The sequence below is a fragment of the Talpa occidentalis genome, unplaced genomic scaffold, assembly GCF_014898055.3.
Source record: "Talpa occidentalis isolate TD23 unplaced genomic scaffold, MPIMG_talOcc4v2.1 talOcc4.13, whole genome shotgun sequence".
NCBI classification, from domain to species: domain Eukaryota; kingdom Metazoa; phylum Chordata; class Mammalia; order Eulipotyphla; family Talpidae; genus Talpa; species Talpa occidentalis.
In genome coordinates, this window is record NW_023601322.1 from 22,256,584 (window position 1) to 22,278,050 (window position 21,467).

General features: G+C 44.4%; 1 protein-coding gene across 3 annotated transcripts in view; it reads right to left on the reverse strand.

Moving 5' to 3' along the window:
* The window catches only part of SETBP1 (SET binding protein 1), a 349,520-nt gene extending 328,287 nt beyond the window's left edge, over positions 1 to 21,233 (reverse strand). Inside the window, exons 1-2 of one of the 3 annotated variants that reach the window (XM_037508593.2) lie at positions 21,132 to 21,233; positions 532 to 1,180 (exon numbers count right to left, since the gene is read on the reverse strand). In XM_037508593.2, coding sequence (XP_037364490.2) covers positions 532 to 1,017 — 486 coding nt within the window. In that variant the 5' untranslated portion in view covers positions 1,018 to 1,180; positions 21,132 to 21,233. The other 2 variants (XM_037508595.2, XM_037508594.2) reach the window with 2 other exon arrangements.
* Positions 21,234 to 21,467: the final 234 nt, after the last annotated feature.

The window sequence follows — 21,467 nt, forward strand, 5'->3', positions numbered from 1 at the left end:
CAGTACCAATACTCAGCACTGGCCTTTGGAACAATGATCTCTCGGGACCCTAAGACAGAGTTTCCTTAGACAAGTGAGCAACTTGCCTATTTTATAAAGATTTACTATAGTTCTCAAAACCAAAAGGCAGTTACATTGGCTCTTGATTGTCCTGACTGACCCAAATCTTTCAACATCTCACGCCTGACTATGAGAACAGTTGCAAATATTAAAAGAAAAAAGGAACCCTCAATATTTTGTCACAGTTTAGCCAGAATTGATCCAGCCAATATCATGCTGCTATACATTAAGTTGGAATGCCCCAAAATTATAATTCTAGCAGCTACTTTTTTTTTTCAAGTAGATAGAAGATTGAGTAATCATTTGGACACGCTACCATGATATTAGAGGCATTTCTGCCTGAGCCTCTAAAAAGTCCATCGAGGAGGCTATTAACTTAGAAATAAATAAGTCATAAACCAATAGACACTTAAAAGTTGAGGATAAAATAACAAAAGCAAACAAAAAACCCTAAAACACAGAGCTCCCTACCTTCTTTTTGGAGTGGCTTCTTTCCTCTTCCTTCATAGCTTTGCTATTTTTCCCAGCACGGGATACCTTCTGGTCCCCAGACTGCTTGATGGTGATCTTGATCTCAGGTGGGCATATATAGTTCTCCAGATTCTTTGGGGGTTTCTTAGCCCGCTTCGTGGTCTGAATCTTCAGCTTCAGACTCCCCTCTGTGAAGTTTGCCTCCTTGATAGAAAACTCCTGCTCTTCCAGGCCATCTCCTGCCACCCATTTCTCGCTGTCAGCATTGGAGTTGGAATCCACATCCCGCCCTGAGCCCAGTTCATCCTCCTCCTCTGGCTCCATGCGTTCTCCACCCACCGGGATCCCCTTCCCAGTTCCTGCAGCAGAGAGTAAAGGTTCTCCTGCACAACCAGGGACAGTCGGGGGCTTGGCTGAGGAGACTGGCAGGAATTCCGACTCGCCCCCCCTTTGCCGGGAGCTGCTTAAGATTTCCCTGGACTCCATGACAATCCAACAGTCTTCAGGAGTTCTCAGGAGGGGAAAGGGAAAAAGGAAAAGTGAGATGAGAGGACACCCAAAATTCCAAGGAAAAAGTGGTCCAGCTGCTGGGTTCAGAGTCCCAGGGATGGAGACACGGTGAGGTGTTCAGAAGAGATCAAATCTGCAACTGAGAAGCAGAAAGATCATTAGCCATGACAGGAGGTAAAAGACCTTCCATCTGAGTTCCAGACACCCCTTCCACTTATATACAGCATCAAAAAAGGATGATGGAATGAAATCAAAGCAGATTTTGCACATGCTCAATTGCATTATACTGGAGCAGACCCATACGCACACTCACAGCCTTTCGTTAAATTGTTATTAATTTTTATGGCTGCAGGACCAAGATTAAAGATAAGAGGTAAGTCTTCCAGTCCAGTAACAAGCTAGAAACTTCTTACACTGAAGCCACAGCTGGCTGAGTCATCATCAAAACCAACCATGACAAAAGGGAAGTCTGAAGTGTTGATGCTCAGGTCTGTGGGAACTGCATTTGGCTGACTTCTTGCACCACTTCCCTCTCACAGTGGAGAACAGTTTGCAGAGTCGAACACAACCCCCAGAGCTGCTACCCGCCCTCCACCCCTCATTTCTCCACCACCACCAGTTGACCGGGCCAAGCTTTCTATCCCCAGGAGGAAGAACTACCAGGTGAATTCTCGACCATTCTTTATCATTTTCCATTATGGATCATTTCAATTGTGCAAAAGACTTATCTTTATTTCTCAAAACAAATGCACAGCTTAAATGCAGGCATGAAAAAGGGAAAACAAGAAGAGTTCAGTGGTAAATCATTTATAGAGCTGTGATTAGTACAAAACAAAGGCTAAAAATATTTCCATCGACACAAAAGATATTTAATCATTATCAATGATTTAGAGAAAAATAGCCATTGGAGACAGTTTTAAATCCCTTTCTGGTCTTTTAATAAAGTGGCATTATGTCTACATGACAAGAAAAAAGAGAAAGGGAGAATTTCACAAGCTTTGGGAACTGTCAGAAAACCACTCTTGTGGCCTACACCAGGATGTTTGCTTCTGCCTTCCTTCTGAGAAAAGGTGAAAAATCAATCAGCTCTCTCCAGACCATCATGGCATCATCCAAGCTATCCTTCACCCTCTCCACTCTATGTCCCATTACTTCCAAGTTCATATTTCTTAAGAGAAAATCTAGAACCCTAGGGCTGCACAAAACATCAAGACATCCTCTCCCTCCACCACTACCCACCCCTTCTCCCCACACCACTCTCAGACTATAGTGAGATCACATGTCAGATCTCCCCAAAAAGTTTCCAGCAGAAGACATTACTATACACCCTGTATTCTTCTTTAAATTCATCCATTCAAGGTATTGATAATGCAATGTTACCACAGGAAAATCCACACAGTGCCTGCCAAGACTCAGTCAGAACAACCAAGAACTGGAAATTTGAAGACAGGGTAGGGATTTATTCCCTCTCAAAGCGTCAGTGTATTTTCAGCAGATACCCTACACGGAAGCCAGTCATCAAGGCAGACAGGGCTTCAACATGGACCCTACTCCCCAGAGAAGCCATGGAACATCCTTGGCTCCTGGAAACAGCTCAGCCCTGCAGAGAGACACATTTACAACTGCTTCCAGCCAGGATAAAACCCAAAGAACACAGCATTTCTGGAAGAGAAGAGGCTGCCCAGTGAGAAGCTGAGAGCCGAAGCACATTCACTGAAGCTGTCAATGAACACTGAAACTCAACAACTCCCTGTGCCCCTGAACTTCAAAATGGATAAAGTCTCCACTTAGGAGAGGGGAAAGGGCGGTCAGACCCAGGACACTTGATTTTTCTTTTACTTGTAAGATTCTTTGTGTCTTCTAGACTGATCTGCCTATCCATTCAAAACCTATACATTTTAAAAAGTCGAATTCAAGTCCACATTCATTGAGGCTTCTCTTACAACTGTCAGGTAATACACCAGCTGTCGGAGACATGAAGATGCCTTAGAACATGGCCCTTCCTGATCCCTGACTGTCAGGAATCCAGTAGATCTTTCTCAGCTTGGATTCATACCCATACAACTTGTAAGTCATGTTTTTTGTTTTTTGTTTGTTTGTTTTTTTTATGGCAGTAGTATTCAGTGATATAATCCTTCTGCCCCGGAATCACTACTGTTACTTTTTTTTTTTTATTTTAAAAGTTTTTTTTTTTTATAATAAATTTTATTTTTATATTCCCCCATACAATTGCAAACGCCCCATTCTGACCCCAATCCTTCCCCTCCCGCCCCCCACCCCCAAAAAGTGTCTCTGGTTCATAGTTTTTTGTTGATTTTGATTTTCACTTTCTTATATTCATTTTCCTGGTCCCTTATTTAAGTTTTCTAGATTCCTGCTATGAGTGAGACCATCCGGTATTTTTCTTTTTCTTTTTGGCTTATTTCGCTGAGCATGATCCCTTCCAGTGCCATCCATGTTGCTGCAAATTGCATGTGTTTATCTTTTTGGAATGCTGAGTAATATTCCATGGTATATATGTACCACATCTTCTTGATCCAGTCATCTATTTTTGGGCATTTGGGTTGTTTCCAAAGCTTAGCTATTGTAAACAGTGCTGCTATAAACATAGGGGTGCAGGTGCTCTTTGGAATTGATGTTTCTGTGTCCTTTGGGTAAATACCTAGGAGTGGAATTGCTGGATCATACTGTTACATTTTAATTCCCTAGTATCTACCTAGAAAGGTATGCTTGGGTCAGAGCAAAAGGTGAGGCATACTCTGCAACAAACATTACTAAATTAAATTCATTTGGACTTTTGAACAAGAGCTGGACAATGCATACTGCAGCTTCTGTGATAAGAAAAAATGAAACTTTAGAGGAATGTTTGGTAGTATGGGTTGTATTTAAAAAGTCTCTTCTTTTAAAAAACAGTCACTCCCTTCAGAGTTTCTTATATTTACGTCCTATAAATCATTAGCTAATTGATGTTGAAAACAAAGCTCCAAAACTAAAAACTCAAGTCATAAGAGGTTCACAATAAATGACAATTTTCCAGTTTTCATCAGTAAGGACAAACTCTTTCCTCAAAGAGGTTACACTATTGAATAACCTGGAAAGCAACTCCAAAATAGAGCACTTTTTTATATGTCCTAAAGATAGAAACAAAGGGAAGGTAAAGTGTTTTTCTCTCAGGTGAGGTGTAGACCAGCAGATTGGAAACTGCATAGGAAGGCTTCGAGGGGAGAATTGATTAAGACCTTGACTTTGATGGTCTTCAGTAGGTTGAGTGAGAAGAAAGAAGACAGAAGGAACAGCATGAGGTCTAAGGCTGGAGCATACAGGGCTAAGTACAGGAAAGAGAAAGTTGAGGCTTGGCTATAAGGTGTGGTACAAAATGGGTAATAGTGAGAGATAGGGCAGGAAAGACAAGGTGAGGGTGAAATGTGGACATCCTTGAATAATGAGCTGGATTTGATCTTGTAGGTAAGGGGAAGTCATCTAAGGAACTAGGTTTAGGAACATAATTCTGACAGGTGTTACAAGAGATAAACTAAGGGGAACTTGGGATTAGAAGGAGGTGGGGAACATGAAAGACTCAGCTAAAATTTGACTTATTCCATAAGGGCCTGAATCCTGGTTGAGTGAGTATGACATAGTCAATAACAGAGATTAAAGAGCAAGGCACTTTCAAATAACCCCCATTATTAGTAACACATCAATTCTGGAATTTTCATGGTGGTCTCATTTTGAGAATCCAGCTACAGACTCAATGACTGCCAACTTGCATAACTGATTGCTGTAGAACCAGTCTCCACAGCGACATTACACACACTGAATTCCTTCTGCCTTGATTTTTTTTTTTATAATTTTTTTTTTATATCCCCTTCCACCTAGTCATGCAATTCCTGGCATTCAATCTGAGCTCTCCAAATGTTTGGTGAATGAACAAATGAATGAACAAACAGATTCCAAACCTTCCCATAGCTCAAGGTCATGCCCAAGTCTTCACTTGTCCATAGCAACTGTTTATAAATCCTGGCCCTCAGCATTCAATCCCTGGCCTGCCTTATACTGCACCCAGCTGTATAGTTTGCCACTAAATACTAATCTTGCATTGTTTCAAGTACACATATCTCATTTTCCTTATTCCACAGCAATTCAGTCTCAGGCTGAGACAGACTATGATTGTACAACACTTATATTCGCTTCAGCCCCCAATGTAGGATTGGGATTTGGAGGACTTCAAGTTCTTTTTGAATGAAGATGGTTTAACCCCTGACAACTATTCCAAGTCCTGTGGTTCAATCTACTCCAACTGCAGCTCCACTCACCCTGCAAAATTCAAAATGCCTACTCCAAGGATTATAATTCAGCCCCTCACATCCACATGCACACTTCACCTTAAGAAAACAAAAGTAAAAAGAAGCTTTCAAAAGCAAAGAGCAAAGAAACCTAACCTGTCTGTTTACTTCACCAGCACACAAAGCTGTTGTTATCCTTCTGCCTTCTCCCAGCAAATACCTGCCACCCCAAATTCAGGTTTTTGGTGAGTCTGGAGACAACTGTGAGTCCTCTGGTGGTGCACTCCTGCCAATATGCACGTGTGAACACACACTCACACGCTCACAGAGGAGGTGAAGCCAAGGCAAGGTGAAAACATTTTGCCTCTTCACATTTCAGCAAAGACTCCTCCAGAGGGGGCGGGCACACAATAGACACTCTGTACTTGGCCCAGGCCTCCAGTTCAACAAAAGTTAACCCTTCCAAGGCTGTCCACAGGATTGGGAGGGGTGTATAAGAACAATAAAACTTGCTTAGGAAACAACTGCCTAACAGGTCCCAGGAAAACAGAGGAACAAGGAGCAGAGTGGTGATGTACTTGGAAAGAATACTAAGATGAGTCCAAACACTTGCCTCAACTGCAGGCTCTGCCATTTTGCAGGCAGGAAAATGCTGGACAGGTCACTCTGAGTCCCTTGCTCCATACTTACCTCAGCGATGAATGGAATGGAACCAAAGTCTCAAAACTTTGGGATTGTACTCTGCACAACCATGGACCTATGGAGACACTTCTGAAATGAATAGTGTGACCTACAAGAATTAATTTCTTTCAAGGACCAGGGCAATCCTGGAGTATGAATTTCCAGGAGTACAACTTCTTTTCTCTTCAAACACTTAAGAATTGTTTCAAGTCTAAAATATATTCTTCTGCTGCTGTCTAGGGCACTCTTAACAATCCTAAAGCTTGGCAGAAATGCAAATTCTCAAAACCCACCTAGAAAATCAGGGGTCCAGGGGAGAAGCCCAACATCCTTGCTTTTAGCAAGCCCTTAGGTGTTTCTGATAAGCTTAGGCTTTGCCTGGTCTTTGTAGTTACGCCATCAACTGCCTTGACCATTGAGCACTATTTAATCTGTGTTTAAGGTATTTCCCCCTCACCAAGGTACACTTAGTCTCAGACGCTGACTCTTAAGAATAGGCATCAGTTGTACTCAATTTATTCATGCAATCCCCATACCTAGCTCAGTGCCCAACACAAAATGGACACTCAAGAGATGCTGGTACCTACTGAATTAATAAATGAACAACCCACCTGGTGTGACCCCACCGGGATCCTCCCCCCACAGACTTTCTACAGGCTGAGTAATGAGCACAGCATATCCCTGCTGCTCACCCCCATGCTGTTTGCATGCACATCGCCCACATTCTATTTGCTTAGCTCCAGAGCACATGGCAGCCACATTACCTCACTGCTTCTTCCCAACAAGACAACACAGTGGAACTGACAGAGCCTCGGAGAAGTCAAAAGTCTGGATTCTGAACCCACTTCCACCACTTAAGAACCCTTATAGCCCTTTCAGTTTTGGGGTCTCATCAACAAAACGGCAAAAATGTCTCTCTGATCAACCTTATTAGGGTATTGTTTTTATCCTTTCATTTTTGTTTAACTACATACTCCTTAAATAATTTTTTAAAATAAAATTTATACACAAACTGGATACATTCTTAAAGGCAAATAATCAAAAATACAGGAATCCTCTGTCTCATTCCTGACCTGTCCCAAACTGCCCTCCCTCCATCCCTCTCCCGCCAGCTCTTCCTTCTCAGCCCTACCTGGCTCAGCCCTACCTGGCTCAGCGCTGCCCTCCCTGGAAGGCTGGGGCTGAAGAGACTGGGCTGACCTTGTAATCCACCAGCCAGAAACCTTCCCCCTCAAATCTCCTTAGAGTTACTTGCAGCACCTGGCGTCACAGGAGAAAAAGCAGAGCTGGGCTGGTTTTCTTTCCTTCGGAAGCCACCTGTTTTAGGGTTTTATAACTGAAGACACTTTTCATTCTATATGTGTCCCCCAACTTTTCAAAGTTCCCGATCAGCCACTTGGCTTTCACAGACGGCCACCATCAGTACCTGTTTTGCTAGGACTGCACTTTCACCACAACAGGCGAAAAGCAACTGTTGAAAAGCGCCAGGAACCTCGGGGTTTGATTTGCGGCAGCCCCAGAGGCCGCGCTCCCAAGCAGGGGCCCAGCCAAGCTCCTTCCCAGAGCGACTTTGTACAGGCTGAGGATTCAGCATATCATCCCTGCTGGTTTTGGTGAGTGTGGTCGAGGGGGTGTGTGTTATTTGATGTGATCTGGTAGCCTATTTTGGGGCCTGGAAATGCTCAAAAATAAAAAAAAAGCTGTAAACATAAATGCTAATTGCTTCTTCATTGCACAGTTTCAGCCAAGGAAATTTTCCATGGGAAAGCTCTATTAGAAACCTGTATTAGCGCTTTATTAATAACAAAGTGAGTGTGGAGTGGCTTTCTCTCGCTTTGTTTTTTTTCTGAAATGCAATAAGCCTTTTTGCTTCTTTGGTTCGGGTTCTTTCTAGCTCCGGAACGTCCCCTTCAGTTTTCCCTTTGGATAATTCTTCTTTTCAAAGGCTCTGGCTTGATTTTTTCCCTGCAACTCTTTGTTTAGAACTCATTTCTGTTCTCCATTTCTCTCGTTCTCTCTCTCACTGTTTCTATTTCTTTTTTGTGTGTTGCAGGTGAGCTTATCCTAATCTGGCTTCCAGACATCAATTTAATTCTATTTTCCGCCATCCTTTATTTTCATTGACTTCACTGTGGGTATTTAGTTCTCCTATTGCACATCGTATACCTCTGTGATGTATCTTTATTTCCTCTCACCCCCTTTCTGATGATTCTGGTGACTCTTCAGCTCAGTTTGCTTCCTCCTGGTTTCTTTATGCTCCCGTTCTTTTAGGATCATGTTCCTTCCTGTAGCAGAAGTCAGGGAGCTTTCTAAAATTCTGACTTTGCTGTAGTAAATAATTATCAGGACACTATCCATTTTACAAGTTTTGAGTGTTTCCCCCCTAAGGTCTGATGTTGGATTCTTTGTCTTCATCCACACTCTAATGAGGACAGAGGCATACAGGGAGTTTCTTCTGATCTAAGAGGATACCCTGGATGCCTTTGACTCTACCTTTCATCCATCTGGAAGCCAATATATCTCTCCTTTCAGAATTCACTGTTATCAGTGATCCAATCATCTTGTTTCCTAGTGAACAGTATCAGTGGAAGCCATCCTCTAGGGGCTCAGGGGAGGCCCCCAAGTGTATTTCTTCCAAGGTCCACATTCAATGGTGTCAATTTGGTGACTTGAAAACCAGCTATGGTAGAAGTGTTTACACCTCAGCTATCATTCATCAGATCAAATCAGGGCTTAAGAAAAAATCTGGAGAACAGGGTGTTAAGCATTTACTAGAGCACGGCTGCTAGTAGACATCTATCTGCTATTGTTCTGTTGAACTAAGAGGGAATTCTTCTGCCAGATTCTTTGAAACTCTGAACAGCTAAAATACACAATATGCACTGTGACAAAGACTCTTTATGTCTACTTCAGCACTTTACTTGAGGAACTCCATGCCCTGTGTCATTCCTTGCAAACCTCCCTCCTCTAGTCATGCCCATTTGTGTTCTGACAGCTGTAGACTTTGAACGCATGTAATGATACCAAGGAAGAGGCACCCTTTAGTTGTTTTAATAAGGTTGTCCTGCCGTAGAGCTGATGACTGCCTATTTTTTTAGTTGAAAGAAACCCAATTTTCTTTCCTCCCGTTTTATTGAGATACAATTGACATACATTACTATATAAATTTAAGGTGTACTGCATAATGGTTTGAATTAAATAAATTGTGAAATGATTACTGTTATGAATCTTGCTAGCATCCCTTATTGCAGAGAGGCATAACAAGAAAACAAGAAAAAAGATGTTTTTCCTTGTGATGAAACCTTTGAGGAACGACTCTTTAACAACCTCCATATATAACATATTGCAGTATTAATTAGTCATCATGTTGTATATTATATCCCTAGTACTTAAGACACTGTGAGTTTCTGATCTTAGGGGGTAAATGACATAATATGTGATTACAGATAGAGGAGCAACTGTATGATCAGCCTAGGCTCATTGGCCTATAATCCCCTTCTCAAGCTCTGGCAAGAGATGAGCTGTCTGATTTTGACTCTAGGGGATGGTTGAGCGTCCATCTTTCTTTATGTCTTCTAAGGTATTTAGGGGTGTGTGTGTTGGGGGAGGGGAGGTCATAAGGAGGTATTCCCAACTGGGGAACTTTGCATGCACCCCAGATCTTCTCCTTGCTCCCCTTGAGGGTTATACCTCTTCATTAACCAGTCTCAGGTCAAATGACATTTCACTGAGTTTCCCAGGTCACCTTTCCTGTTTTGTGTCATTGTGACATAGAACTTTTTCCCTTAGCACTTTTTATATTTTATCATGAAATACTTCTGCCACTCTTGGTTTCAACTCTGCCTTCCCCACCAGATGACAAACCCTTGAGGGTAGAAACTGTGTCTGTTTGGTTCATCATGGAACCTCAGAGCCTGGAACAGCTCCAGGTAATTGCTTTTTTGTTGTATACAAAGAAATACTCCAAATTATCCACAGAGTAACTATTGAACAAGAGACTGTGTCAAAGGCCAGCTAAGCACCATTTGACTCAGGAGCCCATGACTCTGAATAATGTGTCTGAAATCCTCTCTGCTCCAGAAACATCTGGAGTACATGCTCCATAAACACTGATGAATTGATCGGGTGACCCAACCCTTAGCTAGCTCTCAATCAGCCAGGGAAAAAGGCAGAGCTGCAACAGCACGGTTCCCTGACCCTGCAAATACACCAGTGCTCTGCAGTAAAGAATGCAGTTCAGACTCAGTGGTTTTTTTATGCACATACCTGTGTGGCACCTTCCTGATCACAGGTCACCTCCTCCAAGCTGTGTTCCCTGAGTCCTGCACCCACCACATTCCCTATCAGCATCTCTTGTCATTCCCCCAAGTCTTCCCAATATACATGACCTCATAGAATTTCCTCTTCAGAGGATTTCCTGCTCCTCCCTCTTACTGGCCTGGCCTTTCTCCTTTCTCTACTTGATCACCACTAAGTCATCCTTCAAGAACTGGGTCAAGTTCCACCTCCTCCATGAGGACTGCCTGGACCTTCCTTTTCTGTCCTTTTTAACCTTGTGTTCTCTCCTTCCCCCCGCCCCTGCGTGCCCCACTCCTTTCTCACAGAAGAACTTGTTCTCACTTCCCAGGCATTCTGTTATTAGGAATACTGTACAAACTGTATTATAGATGTATTCCATTTATTTATCTCTCTCTTCCACTAGACCAGGAACTCCATGAGGGAAAGAGCTGGGTTTTAACTGACTCTACCGCAGTGCAGAGCACAGTGAACACACACAGTAAGTGTCCAACCGCAAGTCTCCAAACCACATTTCTCTTTGAAATGAAGAATGGAAGTAGCACCAATTGGATGTCACAGGTTTAGGTTACTTAGCCTCTCCCACTTTTAATTGTGTTCTGGTACAATCTATTTAAACTACACAAGTCTCATCTGGAAACTGCATAATAACCCTGCCTCACTGGCTCTTAAATGCCATTTAATGAACCTAGCTTCATTTTCTCTCTACTGCCAACCTTCAGTCTCCTTACCTTTTTCTCTCTCCCTCTTCCTCTTATCAATGGTTGTTTTGATGTTATTGCAGATTTAAATAAGACAATTATGAAAGGATATGTTGGGATCACCTTTGTGGGTATTCACATTTTTTGGTAAATTTGATTTACGCCCATGCAAACTACTACTTGGCTAAAATTTCCTGCTATCCACAGATCCCACTAAAACCTGACGGACAGGGCTACAGACAAACCTCCTCTACTTGGAGGCACAAATCATACAAGTAGTTTGATTTGAACCTGCTAACATGTGTGTTCATGTTGTTGGAGTATTGCTTTCTTCTTGTTCCAGCTTATCTCATGGAGGAAATAAGATTGAGTTCAGTCCCAGATCCCTTTCTCTGCTCTGTTATTTATAGTTGGTGACATTGGGCAAGTTCCTTTGTCTTCCTGGGTTTTCCCATCTTCATTTATAGGATGAGGAGGGTATGAAGTATGGTGAGCTCTGTGGCCCCCTCCAGTTCTGACATTCTGAACTTATTTATCTGCTCAACTTCACAACCAGAACCCCTGCAAAGACTGTGCTGGAACTTTCTACCTCTTTATAGAGTTGGTTCTGTAGCTCTGCCTGATTAAGCCTACCAAAAACTTAAGGACCAGTCCCTGTGCTGATCAATCCCTGTGCTGAGGATCGCCACCATACCTTTTATAAACTGGGGGTGAAAATGGTAGACTTACCTGAAGGCAAGGTAAGGCATGGCTAACATGATAACAAAGTTCAGACTCTTTCTTTCAAGGCCTTCTAATTTTGAGTCATGTTCAGTCAGAATTCAAACTCCTTGACTTCTCAAGCACCTGATTCAGCAATTGCTTTGCTCATTGTCATCTGAACATAAAATGTAATCTGACATGTTTGTATTCTGCTACAGAGGAGATGCTAGGCATACCACAGAGCTAAACAAATATTAGCTATATTCCCCTCCCTTTATAATATTTCTTTTTCAGCTATCATAAACTATGACTTAAATATTGCATTGTTACTGAAATTTGAGTCTCTCTCCAATGATACATTAAACTTCTGGAGAAAACCATCAGTGTCATAGAGACCTTCCCCATTCAGAATGCTTATATGTAGTTTTATTTTTGTTAGCAAGATAACCAAGTCTGTCCATTTGTTTAGGACTCAGCCTGAGGCCCCTGAAGCTTCTCTGATCTTTCCAGTCCATGGAGGTATTGGCCTTCGACAGTTCTGTTACTTAACCCTAGAGGACCACCCACTGTTCCTCCATTGATATTCACAAGTTCTTACAGAGTTTTCCACTGGACTGTAGGTAGAGGCAATGTCACCTCCATCTTTTGTGGTCCCACAGCACCCATCAGGGTCAGCACCCACTCATGTTTAAATATCAGTGAACAAATCCAGTTTGCTGAATCAGAGAATTGAAAAGTTGATGTGTTTTCTGGACATCTGGACAGCTAGACTGGGTTCAATTTATAGGGCCCTCAGATTTGTACTTCCCACTCTGGACAGAAGACCTCAGACAAGCAAGATGCCTACTATGGATGGTATGTGTCTTGATATCAGCTAGCTGGACCTTTATCATCAGGCTGCCCTGCTCCTGCTAGATGCAGTACCTATTCATGACCTGCATTCATTTCCTTCTGGCAATGTCAAATTCATATTTGAACCTTTTTTCACTTCTGCTCCATCTCTAGAATAGTCAGGGCTATTCTATCTACCAAGTATGACTTCTTGTTCCAATTGCACCATTAAATCCAAAGCCATGTACTTCTTGGAGTCCTCTCTGACTGCACCTTAACACTGATCACCCACACAGTATAATTCCACTTAGACTATGCCCCCACTTTGACTGCAGACTGATACTTTCCATTTGAATAAAGCATGTCTCTGTAGATATGCCATCCACTCATACCAGACCTTGTCTGCCCAACAGTGGCAGGAACAATGGCTCATACAAACTGCAATGCTGAGACATTAATAAATATTTGTGGATCAAAAACCTTGAGCTCTAGAATACAAAGTAATGAGCAGAAAGGAGGCCTATGGGGATTTCACATCAAATCATCCTTTTTAGCCATCATGATTATCAATACTTAAAAAAAAAGTCAAAGCTCTCACCACTCAAATGACAATATGTCATGGACACAGCCACCAACAACTGTACGGGATTGTCACTCAGACTGCCTTATTCTGCTACAAGCCCAGGGAGGATGACCCCACCGCTTGAGAAGAGCATTCTCAGGCTGTGTGGGAGCCATCCAACTCAGCATCTCTAAATCTCTGTCTGCATCTCTCTAGTCCCAAATTCAAAACCAAAGCAGCTTCCTTCTTTTGACAGAGTGCAAATCTTTGGCAGATAGAAGGAATTGTGAAAATGTTTCACCCATTTTGACTAAAAAGTTGCTTGCTTTTTCTCTTCTCCTATCCCAAATCCTTTGAGGGTGCTGGGATATATCTCAGTATATTGCAGAATCTCCCTCTTCCTAAGTATCCAATTATTGTGCTCTTGGATGAGTCAGGATTACTGCTGGACTTGCTCAGAGTCTTCGGTCAAAGCCAACTTTCCTGATCCCACCATAGAGGCCCCTGGCTTTGGACGAACTAGATAGTCCCTTTGATTTCAAAATGTGTGCAAACCTACTTACTAGCTGTCATTGAACGTGGACCAGGGGGACTGACAGGCCAACCAGGTGCATGAGCACAGTCCCGGTCTTTCATTACCTATATTCTATACAAGGAAACAACATCTAGCACCTTTGATCCCTGAGATCCATGAAGTAACCACAACAGGAATTCCAGATCCTACTGGGCACAGTAAACAGTAGCAACATTCTCAGTTCAGAGAATTATTCTAGATTTTCCAGATGCTATCTTTGTTTGCACCATCTCCCTTGTCTTCACTCAGTTATTTTACAAAAGGAGAGGGGAGGGAGTATGGGAGGGAAGGTAGTTATCAAAAAAAAAAATAAGTAGCGAATAAATATTTTTATGGTATTTCTTCACACTTTGCTCAACTTTCCATCCCCTCTCCTTCCCTAGCTCCCAGGTCTGGTTCTCTGATTCTAACTGAAAAACTTCTCCCCATCCTATTCTCCTTCTATAACTCTTTAAACCACAGCAAATACCTCATAAAGTGCACAAAATCCTCAGTGAGATTGACTTGGATAGTTGCTGGGGTACCATTAATGGGGTTCAGGAGTTCTGAACTTAATAGAGCTATACAATTCCTAGAATGCTTCTAGCTAGAGAATCACAAAATTTTATGAAGGACCTCTCTCCCTACCAATCCAATCTCTCACTTTCCCATGCTACAAGTTAAGAAAAGGAGAGCCATTGCAACCTCTCCCACATCCCACACTATGGGTGGCCAGTCCAGCTACCTACAGCCTACTTCGCAAGGGTCTTTCCCTGGAACCTTCCCCTCTGACTGTATGTCTCTGCTCAGCCTTCTTTTCCACTGTGGGCAGGCTCACTCTGTCACTTGAGGAACAAGGAAGCAATTAGACTTAAGTAACAAAGAAGATTGCATGGTTAAGTGCCAAAATGAGTGTGGTAGACAATAAATGCAATAGGAATTTTCAGAAAAAGTCAAGAGCTGTGTGTGCTGGAGTGGCGATGAGAGCCTAGTAGGCACTTAATAAATATTTAAGGATTGAATGAATGAAGGAATAAATTGGTGACTGATAGAATGTACATGTGGTAAAACATCATTAACTCTTATGTTTTGAGGGAGAAACTGAGAGTGGGCAATTGGGCCTGAAAGATAGCCCAAATCATAAAAGTCATTAACATAAGTAGTTATTATCCACTTTGTCTGAGGTCTTCATTGTGTTGCTTCACAGTGCAGAACTTTGGTACACCTTAAACAACATTTGCTTTTAATATTCTATCTCTACATAAATTCTGCCATCCATTCATGCAACACAAATCATAAGTAGAGGCTGGGCTAAGGGGGGCAAACTTGGCCCCTTTCTTCAAGGACTCACAGCCTGGGAAGGCAGTGACACCTATAGCAAAGCAGATGAGCCTGTTGCAAGGCAAGTGCTTTAAACATAAGTGCTCTGGAGCCACGGGCCACCGAGCTGAGAGCTGGTCTGATGGCCTGAACAGTAGGTGCTCTGTTGAAAAGGGAACATTCAGGACTTTCCAGAGAGGTGGTGGTGACACAGCAGGCTGGAGTATGGGGGAAACTGAGGACAGTTTCCAGGGTCAGCATGGAAACCTGTTTGATGGGAGCAGAAGCCTGTATGTATTGTGTAAAATGGGGTTCATACAAGAATACTTCCAGTCACCTGGATTTTGAGAATGTTCTGAATTTTTGAGTGTTTTGGTTGGGTTTGCTAGGACAGAGGCAACCCTGCTATCAGTTCTTTCCTTGAGAGAGAAAAAATCTGTTCTGCATGTCATTGCTCACATGGACCCTGGAGGGGACCCCTTCCCACACTCTCTCCTCCCTTGTCTCCCTTCTTGTATTTTCTACATCTTTCCCCCTTCTCAGTCCTTTTCTTCCATAAAAGACCTGGGGTGTAGGCCCGAGCTGCAGGGTGTGTGTGTGTGTATATATGTGTGCGTGTGCGTGTGTGTGACAGAGAGAGAGAAACAGAAGATTCACCAGAGACAGGATGGGGAGCAGCAGGGTAGACAGGAGAGATCTGCTGTGCCCTATGTGGGTAGCTCCCTGGCCAGGGAAGGAACTCAGGCCTTAGAGGTGACAGTGCTGAAATTTAACCCCTAGGCCACCAGAGAGGCCCTTTCTCCTTCTCATTCTTAACTCAAAGAGCACCAATACATCTTCGAGTTTAAACTGGATACTGAATATCCAGTTTGGATATTTAATATGCAGTTTGTTCCCAAGACATTGAGTCTCAAACATTCATGGCAGAGTAGGCATTCAATAATCCAAATAAAAAATGTATATAGACCCTTTTTCCCCCATGAGTCAAGAGTAGAAAACAACTATTTCCTGACTCACTTAGAATCCAAGGGGTTCCTGTGGGCATTTCTGGTAATACCAATGGGCTATTAATCTGGTCTATAGTAACAATAATCCCAAGAACCATTTTCAGGAGACAGCATAGAAATCCTCTCAGCTATCAATTACAGAAATTAGCTGGTATCATTTAATCCTCCACACCCCTGTGAAGTAGGCAGGGTAAAACATCTTTCTCCCTATTTTACTGATTAGGTTACTGAAGCTCGAAGAGGTTAAATAACTTGCTGGGGTTCAAGTACTGGGAAGCAGTGGGACAGGACCCAAAGCAGATCCTGCCCCTTCAGGTGGGATGCTCTTTACACATTAACATACCTGTTTGATCCCAGCTCAGCCACCAACTTTTGTCATTTCATCAAGTCAGGTATCAATTGTCTCATCTTCTGAATGGAGTTAAGATGCTTATCTGGTCTTGATCTTTAGGAGAATCAAGAGGGCAGATGTAATATGAAGATACTTTTTAAAACAACTAGTGCCATGCATATGAAAGGTACTATTTTTAACAAGAAGTGATAAGTTGGGCCAGGAAATGTTCTTCTGAACTGACAAAGTTCTAAAAGTCATCTGCTCATTAGCCCTCTGCTCCTCCCCAGCACTTGGAGAGGCAGAAGTCTCTACCTGCCTTGGGGGGGTCAGCTCAGCTGGCTCTGCCTGTAATTATTAAAGGGTCTTTAAGTCAATCCATCATCATTCCTGAGCAAGGGAGGTTGCTTCCTCCCTATGGGTCCTATGGGCGTCAGGGTCCTTCATTTTCTCCATTTGACCTGGCATCATTTGCCCTGAACTGGATGGGAAGACCACTACACATTTTTATCCAAAGTCCATAAAAAAGAATGCTTTTCCAACCTTCGAGGGTATTCGCGAAGGTTGAGTAAGAGGTAAAAACCAACTGAAAGGAAAGCGGCTCTGATCTTAACCTTTAAGACTTCCAGCTAAGAAGTGGAATGGTCACTAACTTTAGACTCAGTTCTCTAAGGTTGCCATTTTACCCTAAAACTTTATGTTACCACAACATGCTATGTCTAATGGGGGCATCAGAATCTAGTAAAAGGCCAAGTGAAAATGGAAACTCAGAGCCAAACAAGAGGGCAGACTGGCATCTTCACCCTGCTTTCACTTGGCACCTTGGTTTTTCTTTTCTGCTCTTAGCAAGTATGTGACTGGCCCAACGTGTCTGCCACTTCATGAGGAATCTGAAATACCAGGGTTGCCTTTAGGAGCAGTTCTAAAAGAATCTCAAACCTAGGGTGATAGGTAGGCTGTTAGTATTCCTTACCCACCTGGCCCAAAACATTTTGGAAAGCTCACCAAGTTTCCTAATATAGTTCTTGTAAGAGTGGAATTGGATTGTTTTGTTCCCTCCTTCACAGGAACCCTAGTATCTGGCCCAGTGATGTGTGGCAAGGAGGCTTCCCTTTTTCAGGCCAGTGTTGCTTCCTCTCTAGGACAAGGGCAGCTTCCTGCCCTCTTACCCCAGCCCCTTCGAGGAGACCTCTCCCACACAGGGGTTCTTCGGCAAATTCAATAATATCATCCCATTTTGTGTTTTAAGGCACTGCAACTCCTGACAATACTAATGTGTTAATAATAATTTACCCGATTCTTCTGGCAGGAGCAGAACTGAAGCAACTTGAAATGCCATCAGCAAAAAATTATTTATTTCCCATTCCTGAGCAGCAGAGAAAACAAAGTTTCATTTGGCTGGGCCTGCCTTCAATAGCTTTCTGGTTTCAATTAAAACTTCAAGTCTCCAAGGGAAAAACTGGCATTCTGGGAGGCTGAGGCCCAGCCAAGTTTCAGTGTCTCTGCAAGAATCCAGAAAGGACATCCCATCTATCTAGCCACTTCTCATCTTCTTCCTTTTGCATATTATATAGAAGGTTCAGGGTAGAAATTAAAGTACAACTAAAAATAATGACAAGATTAAAAGAACGCTCTTCTCCTAGATGTACATTTTTGTGCCAGACAAGTATTGATTCAGCCCCTAATGGAATTGAAAGTCAAGGTAACAGCAGAAACAGAATCAGAGATCCAGGGGGAAGTGCCTACCTATTTGTTTCTTCTTCAGCAAACTCCTGCCCCTGCCTCTTTGCCTCTCCCCACCAACCATTCTCAACTAAATCCATCAAGTGAGCAAGCACTGTGTTATCCACTCCCACCACCACCAGCCCTCATGTAGGTCAGGTGATTTACAAAGTAGCTAGCCAGGAATAATGCAAGCAAGTGACCAGAAACCCTTATGGCACAGAGGGGCTTCTTGGTTCATACAGGGATATCCCTGGGCTTCCCTTGCCTGAAGCCCTGAACCTGCCCTGCCAGCAGTGCCTTCCTATGTAACATTCTGATGGTAACATACAAAAGATCAGATTACAAACCTTCACTTGCCTGGCCCATTCATGAACATATAAGGCAGTTGATATTTTCTCCCAAGCTAAAAGTGGCCCCTTCCTAAAGACATGCTGTCTCTCAGCCACTCCTCCTTAAGTTCAGTACAGGCCACCCCCTCCCCCACCTCCAGTTTGTTTATTCCAGTGACACATCTATTTTCCCTGCTAAGAGAGACAAGTCGGTTTCCCTCCTCCGGCTTTCGCTCACCACCTCCTCCCCCAGCACAGCTCAGATTACTGTAGTGGCTAGCAGCTCCCACAGCTCAGCTCTAACACCAATTCAACTTCCCAAGACAGACTCTTTTTCTTAATGGGGGAAGGGAGAGGGTGTGCAAAGCAGCATTTTCAAAAGTTTCTGGTCTCCTATTCACCTCTGGCTACAGTACCTAAAGTTTGCTCATTCTCTGTTCAACCATACTTTTCCCATCGGCCCCAAACACTCTGTCCTAACCCCCTTTTCTGATAGCAGGGACTGCTGTGAAGTACAGATGAGAACACAGCATCTTCAACTGTGCTCTGAAAACTCTTACTCCATCTCTGGGCCAAAGGATCACACCTCCAGGAGTCTAAGGATGGCTGCAGCCACAGAAATCAGAAGAAAGGGGGAGGGAGTAACCTGGGATAGTAAAACTACTATATTTTAAAGTGCTACAAACTTTCTCCTCCCTCACACACCCCTGGTCAGCTGGCCCCGCCTCTCCATCCCAGCCAGACAACATCTAACCAGGGTGTGCAAAGGAAACTCTCCCAGACAGTGCAGGTCTGGCCCCAGTGTTGCAGAGCGAGTCTGAACAGAACAACACCCTTCCTATCCAAGTCCCTCCTGTTCTCTACCCTACTCCTGCCCCCCAACACACACACACACACACACAGAGTTTTGCAGATGAAGATAAATTTGGTGGTTGGGGCACATCCGATTTACCTATAGAAACTGAAGTAGGGCAAGAGATGGTACCGAAGTGCCAGGTAATTTTAGTTTTGGTGACAACTGTTTCATGAAATGAATGTTTGGTACAAATTTACAGGAACTGAGGAAAAACAGGATGCAGAGTAAAGGAAAGAAAAAGAATGAAAACTAATCCCAGATAAAAACCAGTAATACTAGTGTTTCCTTCAAGACCATGGACTCCAACCAAACTTTAGGAAAGAAGGTGACTGGGGAGGGGAGTTGTTTGGAAGAAAAAGTAGCTGCTCTAGAATTCCAGAATAACTGCCCTTTGGGAGGAGAGTTTCAGCAGGGATAAAGAGACACACAGATTGCCCTTTTAGCGTTAGACGTCAACCATGAGATTATCAGGACAGTTTATTTGAAGCGGAAACGAATCGGAAATCCTTCCCTAACAGCCCTTTCAGACAGATAGACACACACTCAGAACCCACACAGACAGACATAAAGAATATATTCAGCATCGGGGGCGAGGAGAACCCTCTCTCTACAACCACAGTACCTCCAGCCCCATCTCCTGCTGCCAACTGCACAACTTCCCGATCTCCAAAGAAAATATTTCCAGTCGGATGGAATTTCAGAATGGTTGTGAGCGGCGTGGGTCCGCGAGAGGCGGGTGCTTGCAGTGTGCAGGGAGGGGGATTGGAGACAGCATTTCGGCAGTTACTTATTTTTTTAGAAGCAGCATGCTCTACCGATCAGAAATTGCTATTACCCAACAATGCTTCCATCACAGACACCAAAAACAGCATCACCGTTATCACCATCTTGCTAAAGATCTGCTCGGTCCAGTCTACCTGCCGGTCTCTGTGGAACTTCTCAGACAGTATTTTAGTCAAAGAGATAATGGTTTGAAAGACAAAAACAATAAATCGATGCTGAAGGGCTCCCTTTCCGGAGTGATTTCCCACTGGAAACCACCGACCGGGGAAGCCTGCCGTGAATTCCCAAGCCCAAGGCTCCTCTAAGAAACGCACACAATGCGTGCTTTCAAAAAAGGCATTCGTCTGCTTTTAAGGGAATTCCTTCCTCTCTCTGCAGAGTCCCAAAACCAGAGAGCCCCAGAAACAGACTCACATCTATTGATTAAGATTGTAAGAGAAAGACCAGCACAGAGCCACAACACAAGCACACACCAACCTTCGCCGGCTGGACCACTTCTTCCCTGTTCTTCTTTCTATTAACGACACGTTAGATTCTGATACATGTCCCCCCCAAAAAAAATCCAACTAGGTTACAATGTAGCTCTCTAGCTCCACTTAACCTGCAAGTTACAAAGAGAGCAAAAAAAAAAAAAAAAAAAAAAATGCTGCCGCCTTCCCACCCCTCTCCCTCCCCCTCCCCCTCCTGAGTCCACTCCACCGACGCCAAACCCGCCAGTCCGGGCAGCCAGCGGCAGGACCCGGGGCGGGTGCAAAAGGCTGGGGTGAGGGGGGGGCTGGGGGGGGCGGTGCGGGGGGGGGGGTATCAGATTAGGCGAAACTCAATAAGCTCCCAGCCTTGCAGCCCGACGCTTCCACCATCGCCGCCACCAACCGGCCACTCCAATTGCACCAGCATCGCTGCCCACCCGCGCCCCTCGCCGGCCGCCTCGCCGGGACCGGCATCCCGCCCCCTCGGCCCCGCGTCTCCGTTCCCGCCCGGTGCAAAGTCAAAGCGCTGGAAGGCGACGTTAACTTTTGCATGCAGGGCAGACCCCCCGCCCCCCGGCCCCGGGCTCCGGGGGCCCCGCCGCGCGGCGGGAGGCTGGGCGGGCGCCGGACTCCCGGGCCAAGGTCGCCGCGCGTGCTCACCATGTCCCGGCGCCTCCGGCTGCGCTGGCCCCGGCGCTCGCTCAGATCCCGGCTCCGGTCGCTCGCCCGAGCCCCCAAAGGTGCTGCTGCGGCAACTCCATGGCGATGAGCATCTGTCAAACGGCGAGCCGCGGGCGGGCCGCCCTAGCTCGGGGGGCGCCGCGGCCCCCGGGCGCGCGGAGGCGGCGGCGAGCGGCGGGCGCCCCGGCCGGCCCCGCGCTTCCCGCCCTGCGCGGCCGCCTCCGCCGCGCCACCGATTTATGGAGAGAGATATCAAGGGGGAAAATGGCGTCTCCGGAGCCCGCGGAGTCCTGGAGTAATCACATTCACACACAC